The sequence below is a fragment of the Saccopteryx leptura genome, chromosome 2 (assembly GCF_036850995.1).
Source record: "Saccopteryx leptura isolate mSacLep1 chromosome 2, mSacLep1_pri_phased_curated, whole genome shotgun sequence".
In the NCBI taxonomy this organism is placed as follows: Eukaryota; Metazoa; Chordata; class Mammalia; order Chiroptera; family Emballonuridae; genus Saccopteryx; species Saccopteryx leptura.
Window position 1 is genome coordinate 338,222,676 of NC_089504.1, and position 25,377 is coordinate 338,248,052.

At 41.8% G+C, this 25,377-nt stretch overlaps 1 protein-coding gene across 8 annotated transcripts in view; it reads left to right on the plus strand.

The window, feature by feature from the left end:
• Window positions 1–25,377, plus strand: part of RHOT1 (ras homolog family member T1) — a 74,454-nt gene that overhangs the window by 1,900 nt on the left and 47,177 nt on the right. For all 8 annotated transcript variants that reach the window (XM_066363788.1, XM_066363791.1, XM_066363790.1 and 5 more), the window contains exon 2: window positions 22,326–22,384. In XM_066363788.1, coding sequence (XP_066219885.1) covers window positions 22,326–22,384 — 59 coding nt within the window. The remainder of the gene's footprint in view (window positions 1–22,325; window positions 22,385–25,377) is intronic.

Genomic DNA, 25,377 nt, shown 5'->3' on the forward strand with positions numbered 1-25,377 from the left:
GAAAAATTACAAGCTATGTTCTGTAGAAATGAAAGTAAATACAAGAGCTGATAAAAGAGTACATGCAAGAGTTTTTTAACCATAAGGAGAAACTTGACACAAGAGAGTCTTAGGTTTTGAGAAAGACATTATTCTTTTTCTTTTTTTTTTTTTACAGAGACAGAATCAGAGAGAGGGACAGCTAGGGACAGACAGACGGGAAGGGAGAGAGATGAGAGCATCAATTCTTCCTTGTGGCACCTTAGTTGTTCAGTGATTGCTTTCTTATATGTGCCTTGACTTGGGGGGAGGGCTACAGCAGAGCTAATGACCCCTTGCCAATGACCTTGGGCTTCAAGCCAGCGACCCCGTGCTTAAGCTGGTGAACCCGTGCTCAAGCCAGATGAGCTTGTGCTCAAGCCAGCGAGCGACCTTGGGGTTTCAAACGTGGGTCCTCCGAGACCCAGTCTGGCAGTCTATCCACTGTACCACCACCTGGTCAGGTGGAAGACATTTTTCCTTAAAAGGGTGGTACCGAAAGCTTTAGGCCAGCTACCATATATGTAATTTCTTTTCATGTTTAAAAGTATTCGAGTTATACTTATTTGAAATATGTAGTTGTAATTAGTTATGTTAAGGATGGTATTTTGAGGTGAAATGTTTGAAGCATTACTTTTTGAGATTTAATTATGTATTTGACAGCTGTTAGCCTAGTTGTAGCTTTTTATTTTTTTTAAACTTTATTATTTGGCCAACAGAGCTGGATCATTTTGTCCCTTAAACATATATTTTCTTTATTTATTGATTTTAGAGAGAGAGAAAGGGAGGGAGAGCGAGAGAAACATCAGTTTGTCGTTCTACTTATTTATGCATTCATTGGTTGATTCTTGTATGTGCCCTGACTGGGGATCGAATCTGCAACCTTGGTGTATCCTGATGGTGTTCTAACCAGCTGAGTTACCTGGTCAAGGCCTAGCCATAGCACTTTAAATGCTAGGTAAATATAAGTGTGACCAAGGCTACTTTAAATAGTATTGGTCTAATAATGCGGATTTATTAGGAAAACCACTTTTTTAGGAAAAAGTGGTAGTGATTCAGTTTTTGTTTTAAGGTGTAAACTAGGCCTGACCTGTGGTGGCGCAGTGGATAAAGCATCGACCTGGAAGTGCTGAGGTTGCAGGTTCGAAACCCTGGGCTTGCCTGGTCAAGGCACATATGGGAGTTGATGCTTCCATCTCCTCCCCACCTTCTCTCTCTGTCTCTCTCTCCTCTCTCTCTCCCTCTCTGTCTCTCTCCTCTCTAAAATGAATTAAAAAAAAAAAAGGTGTAAACTAAGGGGATGGGGAAAAACAAAGGTAAAGGAGCGTCATTTCTGGTACTACTGAAAATGCTCGTTTCTTTTCTGTCATTTCAGTGCATTTTATTGCTGTTAGCATCCGTCCCTGAACCTCACAAGTAGCAGCTTCACTCACTGAAGTTCTCAAATAGTTATGAATGGTTTCAACATTCTGTTGCTAAACTTATACTGTCCTCTGAAGGTGAAAAGGACCTTTTCTTGGCCCATCCAGAATCTGGATTCTGACCCATCCAGGCTTTCCTGCAAATTAACTGCTTAATATTTGTTTAGTGGTTAGATCAGAGAAGTTAGACTATCTGTAAATTTTAAGGTGCTTATTTGGACAGAAAGCCAAAATGTTTTAAATGTCATCTGTTCCTTGTCTTAATTATTGAACATATTGAATACCATTCAAGCCAAAAGAAAAGTCAATTCCCAACTTGAAACAAAATAACATTTAAAAATCTTTTAAAATATGACCACACAAAACTTATTTTTAAGGTTTTAGCTTTTCATGATACAATTTTTTTTGCCAAAATTTGTATTTAACTAGATTTGTATTAGTATGCTTAAAAAATTCCTTGTTACAATAAAATTAGCAGGAACCTCATTACTCTCTTATCAGAATCATGTAGCTACATTAAAAGTACACAAGGTAGTTTTAGTTTAGTGAGGTCTTGTTTCAAATTAAGTTGAGATATAGATGTTTTCTCCTGGTCAGATTCATTAACAAAGTGGAACTGTTACATTTATTTATTTATTTATTTATTTATTTATTACAGAGACAGAGAGAGAGTCAGAGAGAGGGATAGATAGGGACAGAGACAGAAACAGAGAGAGATGAGAAGCATCAATCATTAGTTTTTTGTTGCGACACCTTAGTTGTTCATTGATTACTTTCTCATATGTGCCTTGACGGGGTTGGGGGGGAGGGTACAGCAGACCCAGTAACCCCTTGCCCAAGCCGGCAACCTTGGCTCCAAGTTGGTGAGCTTTGCTTAAATCAGATGAGCCCGCACTCAAACTGGCAACCATGGGGTCTTGAACCTGGGTCCTCCACATCCCAGTCTGAGGCTCTATCCACTGCGCCACTGCCTGGTCAGGCTGTTACCCTATTTTTTTTTTTTTTTTTTTTTTGTATTTTTCTGAAGTTGGAAACGGAGGCAGTCAGACAGACTCTCACATGCACCCGACTGGGATCCACCCGGCATGCCCACCAGGGGGCGATGCTCTGCCCATCTAGGGTGTTGCTCTGTTGCGACCAGAGCCATTCTAGTGCCTGAGGCAGAGGCCACAGAGCCATCCTCAGCGCACCGGGCCAACTTTGCTCCAGTGGAGCCTTGGCTGCGGGAGGGGAAGAGAGAGACAGAGAGGAAGGAGAGGGGGAGGGGTGGAGAAGCAGATGGGCGCTTCTCCTGTGTGCCCTGGCCGGGAATCGAACCCGGGACTCCTGCACGCCAGGCCGACGCTCTACCAGTGAGCCAACCTGGCCAGGGCCCTGTTACCCTTTTTTAAATGAATCTGAGAGCTCTTAAGTGATTTGTCTGTTTAGTTTATTAACAAAAACTTTGACAAACTAGTTCAAGTTTGGCCTAGGCTTTTGAAATATCTCCTTGACTGGTCTTCCTGCTTCTAATTTTGTTCATTTTCCATGTAGCAGACATCATCATCTTTAAAAAGTATCTTAGATCCTGTTACCCACTTTTAAATTTTGCAGATGATGTCTGCTTTTACTTAGAATAAAGTCCAAACTTTTTTTTTTTTTTGAGCTAGAGGTGAAGGGAGAGAGATGAGAAGCATCAACTAGTAGTTGTTCATCGATTGCTTCTCATCTTGATGGTGTGGGGGTGGTTTGGGGAGCCCAATCTGAGTCAGTGACCTCTTACTCAAGCCAGCGACCTTGGGGCTTAAGCCAGCAACCTTGGGATCATGTTTATGAGCCCATGCTTAAGGTGGCGAACTCAGGATTTCAAACTGGGACCTCAGCGTCCCAGGTTGACACTGTATCCACTGTGCCACCAGTCAAGCTAAAGTCCAAACTTTTTAGTGGAGGTTTACAAAGTCCTTCCTAATCTGGTCCTTGTTTTACTCACATTACTCTCTTGTTCACTGCTTTCTCTGCAAGAAGGCCCTGACCCAGGCATTATCTCCACTCCTCTGCATATTTATTTGTTTGTTTTTGTTCTTCCTTGGGCTAAAAGTAAACTTCATGAGGGCAGGGGATTTGTCTTGTTTATTGCAATATCCCTAGTGCCTTCAATATGCTTGGCACAAAGTAGGCACTCAAATAGTTGTTGAAAGAGTGAATGAATTCAGGCTCGTTCAGCTTATTTAGACTTGCCTTATTTTCCAGACCACTCCTCTCCGTCATAAAAATTTGATCCTTCTCATTTCTTAAATCCAGTCCAATATGGTTGTTAAGATTGGAAGGGGCAGCATTCCTCCAGTCTCTGGTTCCATGTCCTTAGCTTTGTTTTGTGTGGGAGATTTCTGTATTTTGGCAATAAAGTAACTTAGAGTGATAATGCCATGTCTATTCCATGACTTGGCTGCCAGGAATTATAGTCTTTGCCAAAAGAGATCAACTTGTCTTTGAAACCCCAGAGGTCATTTTAGAGATTTGAAGGTGGGGGAAAGAGTCTTTAGGTATAGGCTAGGGCTAAGAGTCAGAGAGACTTCAGGAATAAGCTAGTAGGTGTTTTAGAAAATAACTTTCTAAGATCATTTTAAAGCTATATAACTCTCTTAAAATTTTTTTTTTATTGATTGATTTGAGAGAGAGAAAAAAACATTGACTTGTTGTTTCACTTATTCATGCATTCATTGGTTGCTCCTTGTATGTGCCTTGACGGGGGGGATGGAACCTGCAACCTCGGTGTGTGGGGACGATCCCCCAACCAGTTGAGCTACTTCTTCAGGATAATCCATATAGCTTTCCATTCTGGTCTTTGTTAGAATGATATTTGAAGATTAAACTGCTCAGTTTCATTCATTCATACTATGTTTAGTGTGTGTGTGATTTTCTGACCAAGGATGTATAAGCATCCTTTCTCCAGGTATTTTTTGCTCCTCTGGCATCAAATGGGCAGAGATGTGGATCTGGTACAGAGAGGGACTAACCACAGCATTAGACCTTCTGCAGGCCCACATCATCTGCATATGGTCCATAAAATTTTCCTTTGGACCAGTGATCAGCCATTTCCCTCAATGCTAAAGTTTTTCATTTAAAATATGTCCATAGAGGCCCTGGCCGGTTGGCTCAGTGGTAGAGCGTCGGCCTGGTGTGCAGAAGTCCTGGGTTCGATTCCCGGCCAGGGCACGCAGGAGAAGCGCCCATCTGCTTCTCCACTCCTCCCCCTCTCCTTCCTCTCTGTCTCTCTCTTCCCCTCCCACAGCCGAGGCTCCATTGGAGCAAAAAGATGGCCCGGGCGCTGGGGATGGCTCCTTGGCCTCTGCACCAGGCGCTAGAGTGGCTCTGGTCAGGACAGAGCGACGCCCCGGAGGGGCAGAGCATCGCCCCCTGGTGGGCAGAGCTTCGCCCCTGGTGGGCGTGCCGGGTGGATCCCGGTGGGGCGCATGCGGGAGTCTGTCTGACTGTCTCTCCCCGTTTCCAGCTTCAGAAAAATACACACACAAAAAAAATATATGTCCATAGAGCCTGACCTGTGGTGGCGCAGTGGATAAAGCGTCGACCTGGAAATGCTGAGGTCGCCAGTTCGAAACCCTGGGCTTGCCTGGTCAAGGCACATATGGGAGTTGATGCTTCCAGCTCCTCCCCCCTGTCTCTCCTCTCTCTCTCTCTCTCTCTCTCTCTCTCTGTCTCTCTCTCTCTTCCTCTCTCTCTCCTCTCTAAAATGAATAAATAAAAAAATAAAAAAATAAAAAAAATAAAATATATCCACAGTTTCCCTCCTCCTCCCTGTGTATTCTAATTACAATAATTTAGGAAGAGCCAACAAGGCTTCTTAATAAAGAAGCGAGTAAAAATGAGGAGTAGGTCCCTTTGAAGCACGCATTGTTTGTTATCAAGAAAAATCGCCAGTATGATTGGTAGGGCAGTAATTGGAACCAAAAAATATTATTTCCGCTTCATGAATATAAGGAATTTTCTGTCATTTAGAACTAGATGTTCAAAGGATGTGATGAAAAGACAAAGAAATTTTTAGCCTGGATAAATCTAGATAATTTTTTCTATAGTCATGAATGATGTTTTCCATGCATGACCTACTTAGAAGCATGGAGTCTGAGACAGAACTGTGGCGTGTTGAACTGAATCAGAAGCCTTCTGTCCTTGAATAATTGTGGCCATACTTTCTGTTTTTATAGATTGCTTCAGTATTTGTTAGGTGAAATAGGAGATATAGAGATCATCATATGGCTAACAAAGGATAGTATTTTTGTCCTTCATATTAATATTTATATTAAATGCTGTATACTTATCTTTTCATATATAATTTTAAATTAAATTTATTTATATTTGTTATAAAACAGTATCATAAAATATACTGTATTTTATGGTAAATGTAAAAATTTAATTGGTACAGTAATTAGAGAAGAGCTTAGAATTTTGTTCCTTTACAGAAATAATTTTTATTTTCTTATCAGTTAAAAGTATGTGCTGCTTATACTCATATCTGCCATTTTTTAAGGGACCTTTTTAGTGTAGGCTTATATAAATATTTCTTAAAATTTTAAAATTCTAAAATGTTTTTCTTATCTTTAAGGCACTCATTTATTTCTCAATTAAAATTAGCTTAGGCCCCGGCTGTGTTGCACAGTGGATAGAGCATCATCCTGGCAGTTGTGGGTTTGATCCCTGGTCAGGGCATGTAGGAGAAGCAGTCAATGAGTGCACGCCTAAATGGAACAACTAAGTGGAACAATGAGTTGATGCTTCTTACTCTCTCTCTCTTTCTCCGTTTCCCCCCCCCCCCTCAAGTCAATGGAAGATTAAAATAAGCTTAAAAGTAGCCTATTTTATTTTTAAACCTGCTTTATTATTATTATTATTATTATCTTTTTTGGTGTTCTCACGGAAGGTTTGGTAGGTAGGCATAAGGGAAGCAAAAAGCCCTAGATTAGTGTCACTTAGGCATCTTTTTTTTTAAGATTTTATTGACTGTAGAGAGAAGGGTGAGAGAGAAAGGGAAAGGAAGGGGATGGGAGGGAACGGAAGCATCAACTTATAGTAGTTGCTTCTCGTAAGCGCCTTGATAGGGAAAGCCCAGGGTTTCGAACCGGCAACCTTAGCATTCCAGGTTGACACTATCCACTGCGCCACCACAGGTCAGCACACTTAAGCATTACTTAACTAAATTACATATGTGTAATCTTTTATTAGTTAAAGTATCTGTCATCTCACTGCTCTTCCATAAATAAACCCAAAATGATTCTAATGAAAACATACTTATTTTCTCCCAGGTTCACTGTAATCTGTTTCTCTTGCTCTAATTTTGAACTTGTTTGAAGAAGAAAATTGCTCTTGGGTTTTTATGTGGGAAAGATTTGTGTTCTTTGATTCTTTTTAAAAACTTTTTCCATTGATTTGAGAGAGAGAACCATCAACTTGCCATTCTACTTACTTGTTCCATTAAGTTGTATGCTCATTGCTTGCTTCTCCTACATGTCCTGACTGGGAATGGAACCCACGACCTCAGTACACTGGACAAAGCTTTATCCACTGAGCCAGTGGCCCAGGCAAAACCTATTTATCTATTTTTTTTCATTGATTAGAGAGAGAGAACATCAACTTTTTGTTCCACTTAGTGTTTCAGTTAATTGTGCACTCATTGGTTGCTTCTTGTATGTGCCCTGATTGAACCCATGGCCTCAGTATGCCAGGATGACACTCTATCCACAGTGGCCAGGGCATATGTTCTTTGAATTTTGTTTTTCATTTTTAATTTTTTTTATTTTAATTTTTTTTAAGGACACTTTTTTTTAATTTTTAATTTTTAATTTTTATTTTTTTTTTATTTTTTACAGAGACAGAGAGTGAGTCAGAGAGAGGGACAGACAGGGACAGACAGACAGGAACGGAGAGAGATGAGAAGCATCAATCATTAGTTTTTTATTGCGCGTTGCAACACCTTAGTTGTTCATTGATTGCTTTCTCATATGTGCCTTGACCGCGGGCCTTCAGCAGACCGAGGAACCCCTTGCTGGAGCCAGCGACCTTGGGTTCAAGCTGGTGGGCTTTTTGCTCAAGCCAGATGAGCCCGCGCTCAAGCCGGTGACCTCGGGGTCTCGAACCTGGGTCCTATGCATCCCAGTCCGGTGCTCCATCCACTATGCCACCGCCTGGTCAGGCAAAGACACTTTTTTTTTAAAAGATTTTATTTATTAACTATAGAGAGGGGAGAGAGAGAGAGAGAGAAGGGGGGAGGAGCAGGAAGCATCAACTCCCATATGTGCCTTGACCAGGTAAGCCCAGGGTTTTGAACCGGCAACCTCAGCATTTCCAGGTTGACTCTTTATCCCACTGCGCCACCACAGGTCAGGCTCATTTTTTATTTTTGAGAGAGAGAGAAACTGGCAGAAAGAGAGATGAGAAGCATCAACTCATAGTTGCATCACTTTAGTTGTTCATTGATTGCTTCTTACATGTGCGTTCATGGGGGAGGTGGTGCTCAAGCCGAGCCATTGACCCCTTGCTCAAGCCAGTGGCCTTGGGGCTCAAGCCAGTGATCCCATGCTCAAGCTGTCGAGCCTGTGCTCAAGCCAAATGAACCCTCGCTCAAGCCAGCGACCTCAGGGTTTCAAACCTGGGACCTCAGCGTCCCAGGTCAATGCTCTATCCACTGTGCCACCACTGGTCAGGCTGTTCTTTGATTTTTAAAAGACCTTTTACTATACAATTTCCTCAGAAACTAGATGGAATTGTTTTATTATAGTGAATGCTAAGTTGCCTCATATTCTCTATTAAGGCAAGATATGAATGGATAAATAAATAAATTTACCAGCGCAGTGGATAAAGCATCGACCTGGAAATGCTGAGGTCGCCGGTTCGAAACCCTGGGCTTGCCTGGTCAAGGCACATATGGGAGTTGATGCTTCCAGCTCCTCCCCCTTCTCTCTCTCTGTCTCTCTCTCCTCTCTAAAATGAATAAATAAAATAAAATAAAATAAATTTTAAAAATTTAAAAGGTAGTATTCATATAAGTAAATTAAATTGAAGTATTCCCACTCTTGTGCCACTGTCTTGTATGTCTTTGTGATCAAGCATAAGCAAAGCTCGTTAATTGATGTAGTCTTTACAATACCTCCTGTCCTGCCAGGGTGTTTCCTTTCCTGGCTCTGAGGCCTGCCCTGTTGGGATAGACCTGATGGCAGGTTTGTACTTTGGCAATAGTTTGCTGCTATATTGGCAACCAGAACTGCCTTGAAGAGCTGAGCTGTGAAGAATTTGTATTTCCTTAGAATATTGGTCTTTCTTTTCTGCAGATATCACTGGGGGTGTAGGGAAAAGCAGAAAAAAACAATGGCCAGAAAAGGGTTGTTCTAATAAGTTTTAAGAAGAGAGGTGGCCCTGGCCAGTGGCTCAGTGGATAGAACATTGGCCTAGTGTATGGACATCTTGGATTTGATCTCTGGTCAGGGCACCCAGGAGAAGCAACCATCTGCTTCTCTCCCCTTTTTCTCCCCCTTCTCTTCTTTCCTTCCTGCAGCCAGTGGCTTGACTGGTTTGAGCGTGACAACCAGGCACTGAGGATAGCTCAGTTGGTCCAAGCACATCAGCCTCGGGCACTAAAAACAGCTTAAGCCATTTTTACTCGAGCATCAGCCCCAAATGGGGATTGATGGGTGGATCTCAGAGCACATGTAGGAGTCTACCTCACTATCTCCCCTCCTCTCATTTAAAAAGAAAAGAAAACAAACAACAAAAAATATATATATAGAGAGAGAAGTGAGGCCCTGGCTGGTGGCTCATTGGATAGAGTCTTAGCCAGGCGTATGAATGTACTGGGTTTGATTCCCTGTCAGGGCACACAGGAGAAGCAACCATCTGCTTCTTCCCACCTTCTCTTCCTCTTCCTCTCCCGCAGCCAGTGGCTCAATTGGTTTGAGTGTGGCCCTGGGCACTGAGGATAGCTTGGTTGAGCCAAGTGCATCAGCCTTAGGTGCTAAAAATGGCTCGGTACTTGAGCATCGGCTTCAGGTGGGGTTGCTGGGTGGATCCTGGTCAGGGCACATGTGGAAGTCTGCCTCAATATCTCCCCTCCTCTCACCTTAAAAAAAAAAAAAGAAGAAGAGTGTGAGAAAGAATTGTAGGGTTGTGGTGAGGGAGGAGACTTCAAAGTAACGGAACACCCATTGAAAGCCTGAATTTCACTAAGGGATTCGAAGTGAGTCTGATTAAGGAGAACAAGCCCTTAACTTTGTTTTCTTTTTTTTGTATTTTTCCGAAGCTGGAAACGGGGAGAGACAGTCAGACAGACTCCCGCATGCGCCCCCCCGGGATCCACCCGGCATGCCCACCAGGGGCGAAGCTCTGCCCACCAGGGGGCGATGCTCTGCCCATCTAGGGTGTTGCTCTGTTGCAACCAGAGCCATTCTAGTGCCTGAGGCAGAAGCCACAGAGCCATCCTCAGTGTGCCGGGCCAACTTTGCTCCAATGGAGCCTTGGCTGCGGGAGGGGAAGAGAGAGACAGAGAGGAAGGAGAGGGGGAGGGGTGGAGAAGCAGATGGGCGCTTCTCCTGTGTGCCCTGGCCGGGAATCGAACCCAGGACTTCTGCACGCCAAGCCGACGCTCTACCACTGAGCCAACCGGCCAGGGCAAGCCCTTACCTTTCTTGGAAGCTAGTAGGCCTTTTGACATTGGTGATTGACATAATTTTGATTATTTGTTTTAACACTGTGAACTGTTAAAAGTTGGGCAGGTTTCTTCTGAAACTGTTGAGGGCCTTGGATGATGGGATACAAGTGAAATTTTAAAGAGGTATTTCTGAAAAGTGAATTATGAGAAGGATCACATCTAAAGGGTGTTAAGGTAGACAGAATTCTCAAGGACCAAGCAAGCCTGAAAATTGTTTTCCTTTTGATTACCAAGGAGCACCTGAGTTATAAAGTGTCTAATTCATTTTTTTCCATTGCTAACATAGAAGATGAGGAGAAGAATGTAGAGATGTATAAGGTATTTAGGAGAGTTCTTCAGAAATGGATAAATTTCTGGGAACATCTGTGTTGGTGGAAGTTTTGGGATTTTGGAGACACTAGGGAAAAAACAGACGTCTCTACAGGGGCCAGGAAGGCCCAGAATTACAAAGGTCACAGGAACTGTACAGCCATTAGATCTTCTAAAAGGTTTGTTTTAAGTACTTGGGAGTTACACTACTTACTAAAATAAATTACATAAAGTACAGGGCCCTGTAGACTTGATTGGGCTTCACAGAAGCGGTATTCTCCTGGCTGATAAGCCAGAGAGCTCTCCCCCAAATGTGTGCTTGCTCCGCAGCATCACTTGCCAGGAAGAAGAAAGTAGGCAGGAGGTCCAGGTTCTGGGTTTCCTGAAGCTGCATGAAGAAGACAGTGGCATGGTTCATTTTAAATAAGACAACTTTTGCCTCCATTGTGCATAATGATGTGGCATTAGGATGCTGAGATGGATACTACCTTGAGATAGTGGAAGGTTTGGGGTTGCTGGGACCCAGAACAAGACTGTAATGAGAGGAGTTATTCAAGGAAAAAAGTTATGAAATGCTAAATATGTTATCAAGTTCTAGAAATTCCTGGACCCCATATTGGCTTGGTGAGTCCCACTTGGTTTTTTTGTTTTGTTTTGTTTTTTGCATTTTTTTTTTTTTTGGACAGAGACAGAGAGGGGCAGATAGGGTCAGACAGACAGAAAGGGAGAGAGATGAAAAGCATTAGTTCTTGCCTGACCAGGTGGTGGTGCAGTGGATAGAGCATCGGACTGGGATGTGGAGGACCTAGGTTCGAGACCCCAAGGTCGCCAGCTTGGCGCGGGCTCATCTGGTTTGAGCAAAGCTCACTAGCTTGGATCCAAGATCGCTGGCTTGAGCAGGGGGTTACTCGGTCTGCTGTAGACCCACGGTCAAGGCACATATGAGAGAGCAATCAATGAACAACTAAGGTGTTGCAACGAAAAACTAATGATTGATGCTTCTCATTTCTCTCCGTTCCTGTCTGTCTGTCCCTGTCTATCCCTCTCTCTTACTCTCTCTCTGTCTCTGTTAAAAAAAAAGAAAAAGAAAAGCATCAGTTCTTTGTTACAGCTCCTTAGTTGTCCAGTGATTACTTTCTCATATGTGCCTTGACTGGGGGGCTACAGCAGAGCGAGTGACTCCTTGTTCAAGCCATTGACCTTGGGGTCAAGCAAGTGACCTTGGAATTCTAGCCAGAGACCTTTGGGCTCAAGCCAGCCACCATGGGGTCATGTCTGTGATCCCGCTCTCAAGCCAGCAAACCCTTGTTCAAGCTGGTGAGCCTCTGCTCAAGCCGGCGACCTCAGACCTCAGGGTCTTGAACCTAGGTCCTCCACATCCCAGTCTGACACTATATCTATCTACTGTGCCACTGCCTGGTCAGGCAGTCCCACTTGTTCTTATAGATAGATGAATATTTGTGCCAAATCACTTTCCCATACACAATCAGATAAGAGATAGAATTTCAAAATCTGTCTGCCATTTCCAGGCTGTTACCAGGTATGTGGCCTGATGAAACTTGTACTTTTTTGTCTGTTATATAGGCATGTTTTCTAGGTGTACTATAGGATATCAGTGTTTTTCAACTGCTAGTCCACAGATACGGGTTTACCAGAAATTTCATGCAGGTCCCAAAAAGAGTTAACTACCCTGATGTTGTATGAAGATTATCTGGTGTGAAATTTCTGGCAGATCGGCAGAAGTCCTCAGAAGGGCAGTTGAAAAACACTGGGATAGTTTATATTAATTGTATAATATAAGCATTGATACTATCTAGTCCATTTATTTTATTTTATTTATTTATTTTTTTGTGGCAGAGACAGTCAGAGAGAGGGACAGATAGGGACAGACAGACAGGAAGGACGAGAGATGAGAAACATTAATTCTCCGTTGCGGTTCCCTAGTTGTTCATTGATTGATTTCTCATATGTGCCTTGACTGGGGGCTACAGCAGACCAAGTGACCCTTGGCTCGAGCCAGCGACCTTGGGCTCAAGCTGGTGAGCCTTGCTCAAATCAGATGAGCCCATGCTCAAGCTGGCGACCTTGGGGTCTTGAACCTGGGTCCTCTGCATCCCAGTCTGACGCTCTATCCACTGCGCCACCACCTGGTCAGGCCATTTATTTTTAACTGATGAGAAAATTGAGGCCCAGAGAGAGTAAGTGACAACTCAGGGTCACACTATTAATGACAAAGCTGGTTCCCAAATTCACATTTTATGGCTCTCTGTAGTGCTCACTACTCTCCTCTAATTCAAACTCATCATCATCATCATAACAACTACCTCATGTATATTTAATGTGTGTCAGGTTTTGTCCTAAGCATTATATATGTCATCTTAATTCATTATCTTAACTAATTCAATGAAGGTTTTCAGCACCATATTTTTTTTTCCAGCACCATATTTTATAGACAAATAAATTGAGACTTGATGACTTGCCTGAAGAAACACAGGTCGTAAGTGCTAGAACTAAGATTTCAGTCCAGTTCTTTCTGATTCCAAAGACTAGTCCTTTCCTCTTTTTTTGCTGAAATATTTTTTTAAAAGGTATAAAGAATAATACAATAATGCCTATCTCCCAGCTTAAGAAATAAAACAACCAATAAGGTGAAGCCCCCTCCCCATTGCTTTTCCCTTTCTCTCCCTCCAGAGTAGCCAAGCACAGAATTTCAAATCTGTGCCCTTTCCCACTAAGCCATACAGCTCCATTTTCTAAGTGCACTTTTTGGGAGCTAGGGATTCAACAGTGAACAAGAAAGACAAGGTCCTTGCGTTTGTGGAGTTTCCTGTGGGTGATGGTGAAATACTTGCTCGTTAGTCTTTCTAGAGATGCTCAGTAGCGAGTAGGAAATACAGGTTTCCACCAAGGTCAGCTAGGGAGTCATTTAGGAAACCACTGGTACTATTCTGGAAGGTTGCCTAGGTATCACACAGGCACAATATGTTTTAAGAATGTACATGCCTTAACTAATTATTCATTTTTTTTCTTTTATGAGCTTGTTATTTCCTGCTATGTTTCGAGACATCTGGGAGAAATATCGTTAGATATTCCATTCTTCTCTTGCACTTTCCTGTCCTCACTTCCTTTTTTTTTTTTATTTTAAAATTTTTTATTTATTGAATTTTAGAGAGAGAGAAATGGGGGGGGAGAAACATTGATTTGTTGTTCAACTTATTCATGCTGTCACTGGTTGACTCTTGTGGGTGCTTTGATTGGGGATTGAACCCACAACCTTGGCATGTCGGAACAGCGCTCTACCCAACTGATCTTCCCTGCCAAGGCGCCTTTCCTTTTCTTTTTTTTTTTTTTTTTTGAGACAGAGAGAGAGACAGACAGACAGAAAGGGAGAGAGATAAGAAGCATCAATTCTTCCTTGTGGCACCTTAGTTCACTGATTGCTTTCTCATATGTGCCTTGACGGGGGGGGGGGGTACAGCAGACCGAGTAACCCCTTGCTCAAGCCAGTGTGACCTTGGGCCCAAGCTGGTGAGCTTTGCTCAAACCAGATGACCCCACGCTCAAGCTGGCGACCTCGGGGTCTCGAGCCTGGGTCCTCCGCATCCCAGTCCGACACTCTATCCACTGCACTACTACCTGATCATGCTTTGCTATGATCTTATGTGGCAGTTTTATCTGTTGTTTAATACATTTTCCATGTTATCCCCACTTAAGATGTGGTCCAGGTAGGTGGCAAGTATGTCTGAGTGGAACCCTCACTCTTGGATAGAAGATCTATTACAGTGCTTCTCAGGTTTTTGAGCCATCACATCCTTTTATAAATATAAAACTTTCATCCGCGCTGTGTTCTCACAATTTCTGGACACTAACTGGGTGTCCTACAAATTTTTTTTCTTTTTCCTTTTTAGGCGAGAGGAGGGGAGATAGTGAGGCAGAATCCCATATGCGCGCCACCAGAATCCACCCGTCAAACCCTATCTGGGTTTAATGCTCAAGTACCGAGCTTTCTTTTTTTCTTTTTTTCTTTTTTGTATTTTTCCGAAGTAAGAAGTGAATGGGGGGGCACTGACAGACTCGTGCGTGCACCCGACCGAGATCCACCCGGCATGCCCACCAGGAGGCGATGCTTGGCCTCCCTGGGGCGTTGTTCTGCTGCAATCAGAGCCATTCTAGCACCTAAGGTGGAGGCCATGGAGCCATCCTCAGTGCCGGGGCCAACTTTGCTCCAGTGGAGCCTTGGCTGCGGGAAGGGAAGAAAGAGAGAAAAAGAAGAGGGAGAAGCAGATGGGTGCTTCTCCTGTGTGCCGTGGCCGGGAATTGAACCCCGGGACTTTCACACACTCTACTGCTGAGCCAACTGGTGAAGGCACAAGCTATTTTTAGCACCTGAGGCTGAGAGCTCCTATGGAGCTCTATCCTCAGCGCCTGTGGCCATGTTTGAACCAATCAAGCCACTGGCTTTGGGAGAAGAGGAAGAAAAGGGGAAGAGGAATGGAGGAGAGAAGCAGAAGCTTCTGCTGTGTGCCCTGACCAGGAATTGAACCCAGGACGTCTATATGCTAGACTGATACTCTGTCTAGTGAGACACCGGCCAGGGGTGGGTGTCCTACAATTCAATTGAATTTTGACACTAAGTGTCCTGAGCTAGCATCAAATCCCACAAGTTAGAGGTCAAGCTTTCCAACAAGATTACCCTGACTTTATTTATGTTTTTCAGTGAGAGAGAAAGAGAGAGGGGGGGACAGATAGGAATAGACAGGCAAGAAGGGAGAGAGATAAGATGCATCAATTCTTCGTTTCAAGACCTTAGTTGTTCATTGATTACTTTCTCATATGTGCCATTACCAGGGGGCTCCAGTTGAGCCAATGACCCATTGCTTAAGCCAGTGATAATGGGGTCACGTCTGTGATCCCATGCTCAAGCCAGCAACCCTGTGTTCAAGCCAGCGACCTTGAAGTTTTTAATTTGGGTCCTCTGCGTCCCAGGCCAATGCACTATCCGCTGCTCCACCACCTGGTCAGGAAAGATTACCCTGACTTTAAATAGCAGCTGCAAAGTAGAGACCCCAGACAATCCATCCTTCTTCATGGCTGAGTACAAATTTGGGGCTTCCCATAACTCCCTCAAGTTTAATAATTCACTAGATAGAATGACTCACAGAATTCAGAAAAGGAGTATACTCACGATTACACAAATGAGCCGCCAGATGGAGTATGCTGGGCAATGTCTGAAAGGGTCCAGAACTTGTTGGTGTGGGGTCAGAGTGCACTACCTTCCTGACACATCAATGTTCAACTAGCAAGCTCCTCTGAGCTTCAGTGTCCAGAGTTTCTATATGGGGCTTCATTATGTAGACATGATTTATTAAATCATTGGCTACATGATTCATTAAATATCTAGCACCTTCCCCCTTTCTGGAGGTTTTGGGGTAGGGCTGAAAATTCCAGCCCTATAATCACCTGGTTGCTTTTTCTGGTAACCAGTCTCCATCTTGAAGCTGTCTAGGCCCTCCCTTACCCCCAGTGAGTCACTGCATGATGATAAACTCAAGTATGGATGGAAGAGGCTAACAAAAGACACTCCTATCACTTAGGAAATTCCAAGGGATTTTGAAGCTCTGTGCCAGGAACTGGGGATAAAGATCAGATGTATTCTTTATTATTTCACAGCCTCCTTTAATATTATTAGAAATTGAAACATTAATTTTTTTTTTTTTTTGTGGCAGAGACAGGGAGAGTCAGAGAGAGGGACAGATAGGGACAGACAGACAGGAAGGAAGAGAGATGAGAAACATCAAGTCTTTGTTGCGGTTCCTTAGTTGTTCACTGATTGATTTCTCATATGTGCCTTGACCGGGGGTGGGAGGTGGGGGGAGGCCACAGCAGACTGAGTGGCCCCTTGCTCAAGCCAGCAACCTTGGGCTCGAGCCAGCGACCATGGGGCCATGTCTATGATCCCACTCTCAAGCCAGCGACCCCTTGTTCAAGCTGGTGAGCCTCCGCTCAAGCCGGCAACCTTGGGGTCTCGAACCTTGGTCCTCCACATCCCAGTCCGATGCTCTATCCACTGCACCACTGGCTGGTCAGGCAACATTATTTTTTACTAAAAGAGGAAAAGCAATTTTAGAACTTTTTTTGTTTATTTCATTGATTTTTTTTTTTAGAGAAAGAGGAAGACAGAGTGACAGAGACAAACATCAATCTGTTCCTGTCTGTGCCCTGACAGGGGATCGAACTGGCAGCCTCTGTGCTTCGGGCAATGCTCTAACCAGCCAAGCCATGTGGCCAGGGCTAGAACTCTTATTGCCTCAGCAGTTACCTGCTAGTCATAGTTCTTCAATTGCTCTTAAGAAAAGTTTGGAAAAGAGGAGTTCCAGAATCTTTGGGAGGTGGGACTAATTTTTCAAGTGAGAGTGTTGAAGCTATAGCAATAATACTGTGTTTGGGCAAGGTGAAATCTGAAATAGTTCATTCAGTCTATTTAATGCTCTAGTGATCCTCCCAGGTGTATAAAATTAAAAATTTGATTCATTATCCAAGTGTTTTCAAATAATGTGGTTATTATGTTAATCTAAATCCATGCATGTTAAGTATGTATCTTATATTTAGTTTGATATGTTATGTGACACGAGAATAGTTCAAAGGTGGAGGGGGAAGGCTATGGGATGTCTTTAGTAGCCCTGGGATGTCTTTAGGGATGAGGTAGAATTTGAGGTGTCCTTGAGAGATGGTTAGTATTTGGAAAAATAGAGTGAAGAGAGGGAATGGTATTTTAGACAAAGAAAAACCAGGCAGGATTCATCATAGCTTGTTTGTACTTAAACAGAGTGGGTTGGCCTTATTTGAGCAAATTATAAATTTGGGGAATAATGGAAATGAGATGAAATAAATGAGCTGTGTTAAATTATGTATGCTTTTCAAAGGCCAGTAGAATAGCTTCACCTTGACATGGCAGGTAATTGACAGTCAAGGAAGGCTTTTGATGAGAGGAGTTAGGAAATGAATAGAATGTGTAAGAAACATGAGCTGCATTTGTATTGTTGATAGGTTGATGAGAGGAGAAATTGGAGAAGGGGGTAGAAAGTTGGGAACTGGGAGGTGTTTCAGTAAAAGTACCATAGAGAAAAGTGGGAACTGAGAAGAAGGAATGAATATTAAAAATTTCAAAGGAAAATTTGACAGAATTTGAATGCTAAGTACAGAGGAAGTGTGAATCAAGATGGTTACAGTTTTTGAACTTTTGCTTTTTATCTTCTGTATAGAAAGAGTGTTTTTTACTGTTGAAAAATTTAAAATCTGTTGGAATATCATCTCCATGAAAGTTGAAAAAGTAGGGAAGGTGGCCCTGGCCAGTTGGCTCAGCAATAGAGCTTCGGCTCGGCTTGTGGAAATCCTGGGTTCAATTCCCAGCCAGGGCACACAGGAGAAGCGTCCATCTGCTTCTCCACCCCTCCCCCTTTCCTTCCTCTCTGTCTCTCTCTTCCCCTCCCACAGCCAAGGCTCCCTTGGAGCAGGGTTGGGCCCTGGCGCTGAGGATGGTTCTGTGGCCTCTGCCTCAGGCGCTAGAATGGCTCCAACTGCAGTGGAGCAATGCCCTAGATGGGCAGAGCATCACCCCCTGGTGGGCATGCTGGGTGGATCTCGGTCAGGCCCATGCGGGAGTCCGTCTTTCTGCTCTCCGCGCTTCTCACTTCTGGGGGGGGGGCTAAGGAAGGCCTTGATGAATGGTACCCCAGCACCTGGAATAGTGCCTGGCATGGAGAAGTGCTCAAGAAATATTTGTTGAAGGGATAAGGGGTGAAAGCATGCATTTTGTGTGTCAACCTTTAGGTAAATTTCAGTTGCAATCTGTAAATTTAGAGTATGCCAGTTTTTACCACCAGAAATGACTTTAAAAATAGTATTTGTTGCTCTGGCTGGGTAGCTCAGTTGGTTTGAGCACTGTCCTGATATGCTAAGATTACGGGTTCGTTCCCTTGTTGGGACACATGCAGGAATCAACCAATGATGCATAAATAAGTGGAACAACAAATTTATGTTTTTCTCTCTTTCTTTCTCTCTCCCTTCCTCCCTCCCTCTTTCCTACTTCCTCCCTCTCCAATAAGTTTTTTTAAAAGTAAATTGGAACAGTTTGAGCCTCCAAATAGTGACAGTAATAGATTATAAACCATAGAATAATCCATGAGACCATGTTAATATGAATCAGAAGGGAAATTTTTTCTTACAATAGAATGCAAAGTAACGTTTCAGAAGGGTTGACAGAAATAGAAAATTTCAGGCAAGAATCAGGAATGGCTGCTAAAATCAGTAGGCAAAAATTTAATGAGAAGGAGGATAGTTATATAGTCCCAAAGTATCTCCTCATAAGATATTAATTACGAAAGGAAAAATAGTCACTGTGCAGTAGAGAAACCTGGCAGGCACCACCTCCTCCAAGTGATGACAGCCAGCATCCCCGCTGATGGGGCAAAATCAACATGATCCCTCCTCTGCTATGATGCACTGAGAAGGGTGCAGTATCACTTCTGGGGTATTTCTTTCAAAAATACAAAATCGGAAGTTAATCCTGAGATAACATCATACAAACCCAACTGAGGGATATTTCACAAAATAAATAGCTTGTATTCTTCAAAAATCTTTAGGTCATGGAAGATAAAAAAGATTGAGGAACTGTTCTAGATTGAGACTAAAGAGATATGACAATCAGATGCACTATTTGATCCTGGACAGAAAATAAAAGATTTTTCTTTTTTATAAAAGATAACAGTGGGACAAATGTGAGATGTGATAAAGTCTATAGCTTAGATAATTGTATTATATTGGTATTAATTTCCTCGTCTTGACAATGCACTATGGTTATATAAGAATGATCTTGTTCTTAGGAAATGCATACTAAGGAACTTAAGGGTAAAGGGGAATCATTTCTGCAACTTAACTCTCAAATGGTTTAAAATTTGTTTAAAAAGTATATATATGGGCCTGACCAGGCGGTGATGCAGTGAATAGAGCGTCGGACTGGGACACAGAGGACCCAGGTATGAGACCCCGAGGTCGCCAGCTTGAGCGTAGGTTCATCTGGTTTGAGCAAAACTCACCAGCTTGAGCCCAAGGTCACTGGCTTGAGCAAGGGGTCACTCAGTCTGGTGTAGCCCCACGATCAAGGCACATATGAGAAAGCAATTAATGAACAACTAAAGTGCTACAACAAAAAATTGATACTTCTTATCCCTTTCCCTTCCTGTCTTTCTGTCCTTATCTGTCCCTCTCCCTGCCTCTCTCTCTGTCTCTATCAAAAAAAAAAAGTGTATATATATATATGGGATCTGGCCAGTTGGCTCAGTGGTAGAGATTTGGCCTGGCTTGTGGAAGTCCCTGGTTTGATTCCTGGGCAGGGCACACAGGAGTGAGCATCTGCTTCTCCCTTCTGCACCCCCCCTCTTCCCCTTCATCAGCCATGGCTGGAAGGGAGCAAGGATGGCCCGGGTCCTGAGCAACAGGGCAGCAGCCCAAACTGGCAGAGCATTGCCTGGCAAGGGGCTTGCCAGGTCGATCCTGGGGTCGAGGCGCATGCGGGAGTTTGTCTCTGCCTCCCCACTTCTCACTAAAAAAAAAAAAGTACATGTATGAAGAAAGAGAAAGATAACGCAAATATAGTTAAATGTTAACATGTGGAATTTGGTTAAACGACAGACCTAACTCCTTTGTACTATTTTTGCTGTTTTTCTGTAAGTCTGAAATTTTCTCAAACTAAATAAAAAAAAAAATTGAGCCCGAGCTGCTGAATTAGTCACCAATGAATTAGGGACTATTTTACTTAACTTATGAAGTAGTTGTGTATGCCATATTTGCTGACTTTAGGGGTCTTTCTCTGTATTTTTAACTGGTGTTAACAATATTTTCAAAAGTCTGGCGTAAGAAAGAGAAAGAACAGTGGCTTTGCCATCAGGAGATGGGTTATTCTCTTAAGTGTGCAACTAATCTTTTAGCAAGACCTTAAGAAAGTCACTGTCTCTGGGGCCCCGGTTCTTCCTCTGAACACATTTGAGGGGAGCTGGATAAACTGACATCGATGACTAGGCTCTAGCAGTTCTGTGTTGATGGGCTCTGGATTCACTGACTTGGTCAGAAGTCAGTGACAATGTTTACTGTCAGCTACTTGGAAAAGGCCCAAGTGTTCTCACACAGTCAATTGAAAAGAACTGTGGAAATCAGAGCTAGCAGACATCTGTTAAACCATCTAATCTCTCCCTCCACCAGCAGTACTCACTTGTTCACAGCGCACCCTCTAAGTTTTAACCAGTACTCTCTTTTCCAGCCATTTGCTATTTTTTTCAGAGATTTGACTTGGGTTTTTCGTTCATCATTTCTATTACTCATTTAAAAAAAATAATGACTCTTCTTAACTTTACATTTTTCCAGTTTTTCTATATTTAGACTTTACTTTTTGAAACTGTAATTTGCTATTATGGCAGAGATTAATAGGCAGGTAGACTGTTTTCTTCTAGAATAACTAAAGGATTTAGTTGATAAGCAGTTGAATGTGTAACTATAGTAATTATATGATCAGAAAGTGATGAGAATGGAAGTCACATTTCAGAATGAAAATTAAGATTTTTAAATTTGTGCATTAAAAGATTGCTCGGTTAGAAAATGTAACAGGAAAGTTTCTTTGCTCTTACTACTTAAATATGATACCCTAAAAAATGATGTAAGAATGTACAGTAATAGGCACTCTGACCTTCTATTGGTAAGGATGTAAATTGGTTTATCAATTTTACATAAACCAATAATTTATTGAACAATATCTATTAAAAACAAAAGATTATGCATGCTAATTTGAGTTCCACTCTAGAAGTTTATCCTCTACAAATACTCATTGTAGTATTGCTTATAAAAGGGAAAACTTGTTCTTATAAAAGGGAAAACTTGGGCCTGACCTGTGGTGGTGCAGTGGATAAAGCATCGACCTGGAAATGCTGAGGTCGCCGGTTCGAAACCCTGGGCTTGCCTGGTCAAGGCACATATGGGAGTTGATGCTCCTCCCCCCTGTCTCTCTCTCCTCTCTCTCTCTCCTCTCTCTCTCTCTCTCCTCTCTCTCTCTCTCTCCCTCTCTCCCTCTCTCTCTCCTCTCTAAAATGAATAAATAAAATTTAAAAAAAAAGGGAAAACTTGTTCATTGTTAGAGTATATTAATTATGATACATCATACATTGGATTCTTAAACAACTATAAAAAATAATGTAGGAGGCTTTGAAATACTCATAAAATTGATTTATTACTATTTTTAAAATTTGTAATAAAATGTACAAAACATAGTATTTAATATTTTAACCATTTATAAGTGTACAATTCAGGGACATTAAATACATGCAAAATTTTGTGTTACCATTGCCACTTTCTAGATCTAAAACTTTTTTTATCATCCTCAACAAAAACTCTGTATCCATTTAATAATAACTTTTCCTTTCCCCTTCCGGAAGGTTTTTATATAGTGACATGGAATACCACCCAAATATATAATTAGTGATAAAGAAAGATTGCAAACTAGTATGAATACTATGATTCAACTGTGATAAATTATTATAATATGTTTATATAAGTGTTGGAAAAATCTGGGAGACAGTTCCAGATTAGTTAATAAGGGACATTATGGGAGAATTTTACTTTTATATCATAAATTTGGTAATTTTTTGTTTTAAACAATGAGTATGTGTAACTTTTCCAAGCAGAAGAAAAAGATATAGTCTAAGTATTGCACTAAAACTTGCACATTGGTCTACCTCTGATTTTGGCTAATAAATAACAGACTTTTTTATGTGGTTACTGAATTTGAGCTTATGTAAAACCTGAGTACTTTATTAAAGTAATGCTTTTTCTTTTCACAGCCAGAGTTGGGAAGACATCACTGATAATGTCTCTGGTCAGTGAAGAATTCCCAGAGGAGGTAAACATTTTGATTTCTTTTTTATTTTTAAAATCTTTTAAGTTTATCAAAATTGAATTAAAATGAAACAAATTCTGCCTTTTTTGTATGTGTTTCCTTTCTGACAGTTGTGACTTTTGAAAAGTCTCGTATTATTTTATACAAGACATCCCGGAAACACAGTGTAGGAGAGAGAATCACACTAGATCTGAGTTCACCTCTGTCCTTTGCATTTCTTACTTTTGACCTTGGCTTGGATCTTTATTGTCTCTGTGCCTTGTTTGTCTCATCTGTAAAATGGAAGCTGAAGGGGAGATGAGAGATCATCTAATGTATATAATCTTTTTTTTCTCTCGCTCTATTTTTTTTTAAGAATTTATTTTATGGATTTTAGAAAGAAAGTAGGGTGGGAGAGGGGAGCATCAACTCACAGTAGTTGCTTCTTGTTTGTCCTTGATCGGGCAAGGCTTGGGTTTCAACTGGCAACCTCAGCATTCCAGGTCGACTCTTTATCCACTGGGCCATCACAGGTCAGGTGTAATTGTTTCTTAAAAATAAACTGTTACTCATAAGCCCAAAACATAGAACAGATGAGTATTATTTTATATCTATATAAAGGTCTATATCCCCACCTGCCTTCCACCTGACACCCCCTAATCTTTGAGGCACTAGAACCACTAGGGTTTCAAAACCTTTAATATTATCCACCACCATCATTTTACAAATGAAGAAACTAATTCATTGCACCTTTGCCTACATCAGAGAATTGTTGTGGGGTCTCAAATGAGGTAAGCTTAATAATGGGAGTGCCAGCAAAAGTAAGGTGTTTTTATTATTGCTGGCATATATTTATTTACAGTTTGGAAGTGCAGTATGAGGGATTGCTGGTTAAGGCCTTATGGAAAGTCAGTATTGTTATGGGGAATGGGATAAAAATTATTTCTTTTTCTTTTCTTTTTTAAAATTATTTATTTTTACAGGAACAGAGAGAGAGAGTCAGAGAGAGAGATAGATAGGGACAGACAGACAGGAACGGAGAGAGATGAGAAGCATCAATCATCAGTTTCTCGTTGCGACACCTTAGTTGTTCATTGATTACTTTCTCATATGTGCCTTGACTGCGGGCCTTCAGCAGACCGAGTAACCCCTTGCTCGAGCCAGTGACCCTGGGAACAAGCTGGTGAGCTTTTTTTGCTCAAGCCAGATAAGCCCGCGCTCAAGCTGGAGACCTCGGGGTCTCGAGCCTGGGTCCTTCCGCATTCCAGTCCGATGCTCTATCCACTGTGCCACCGCCTGGTCAAGCTACTTTTCTTTTTTTTAAATTTCTTTTTATTTTCTTCACATAGCACATTATTAGTGCCACAGTTTACATTTGCCCTTTTCTTTTTAACTCTTATTTAGATAATAATATTTGTATAATTTCATTATTTAGACAGGAATATGAGGTATGATGTGATAGTGTTTTCAACAGTGGCCATATGACCATTCATTGTTTCTTTTGTTCTTTATCCCTCTTAAATAAGATGGTTAAATAACTAACTACTTAATTTATGAAGTGAAGTATATGTTTTCATGTGTGGTTTATGGAGTTAGCAACACTAATTGTGACCACTCAGGATGTAATATCTAAAAGTTTTCTATGATAGTTTAACTTAGTTTAGAATTATCATTTTAGCCTAGTCCTCTTTGGTGTTTAAGGGATTTTTATATTTTATATTTAAAAAAATTTTTATTTATTGATTTCAATGAGAGAGGAAGGAGAGAGAAAGAGAGACAGGAACATCAAGTTGTTCTTGGTCCCCAAACTTTTTATACAGGGGGCCAGTTCACTGTCCCTCAGACCGTTGGAGGGCCGCCACATACAGTGCTCCTCTCACTGACCACCAATGAAAGAGGTGGCCCTTCCGGAAGTGCGGTGGGGGGTCAGATAAATGGCCTCAGGGGGCTGCATGCGGCCCGCGGGCCGTAGTTTGGGGACGCCTGTATTGGCAACCTCTGATCTTGGGGACAGTGCTATAATCGACCAAGCTATCCGGCCAGGGCTAAGAGGTTTTTATTGATAGGATGGGATAAACTTGAAGGGAAGGGGGGAGGGCGCTGTTGGGAGGGGGGCAAGGGAGATGTTGAGGGGAATAGGGGGGAGGAGGGGTGCATTCGGGGTGACCCTAGAATCTATGTAAACACAATTAATTAAATAAAAAATAAAAATAATAAAATGGCAAAAAAATTGTCCAGTCTTTCTAAAAAATGGACTCATTAAGCATAAGGCTTATTCTGTAGCCAATCAGTTATCTTCTAGAAGAAACAAATTTTAAACATTTTTTTAAAAATTTTTATTTATTTATTTATTTATTTATTTATTTATTTATTTTATAGAGACAGAGTGAGTCAGCGAGAGGGATAGACAGGGACAGACAGACAGGAACGGAGAGAGATGAGAAGCATCAATCATTAGTTTTTCATTGTGCGTTGCAACACCTTAGTGTTCATTGATTGCTTTCTCATATGTGCCTTGACCGCGTAACCCCTTGCTGGATCCAGCGACCTTGGGTTCAAGCTGGTGGGCTTTTCCTCAAGCCAGATGAGCCCGCACTCAAGCTGGCGACCTTGGGGTCTCGAGCCCGGGTCCTCTGCATCCCAGTCTGACGCTCTATCCACTGCGCCACCGCCTGGTCAGGCTAGAAGAAACGAATTTTAATAATTTATTGTTTTATTTGAAGATGATTTTAGATTAACATAGTTCCTCATTTGTGGATTATCTTAAGCTTTCAACAAAATAGAATGAAAACAACATTTAAAAAAAAAATCTAATGTTTGAAACACCAAATTAATGTAAGTACTCTTTTTAAGCTGCTTCAAATCTGAAGTATCTTTATATGTCCTGTGCTCACACAGGTAGAAATGTGCATTTTTTAAAGTGGTTTATCATATAGCTTTACTATATATTATATATATTTTCATCTGTGGTAAAGCACAAAAATAAACATTTAAAAGTACAACAAATACCTGTAAGA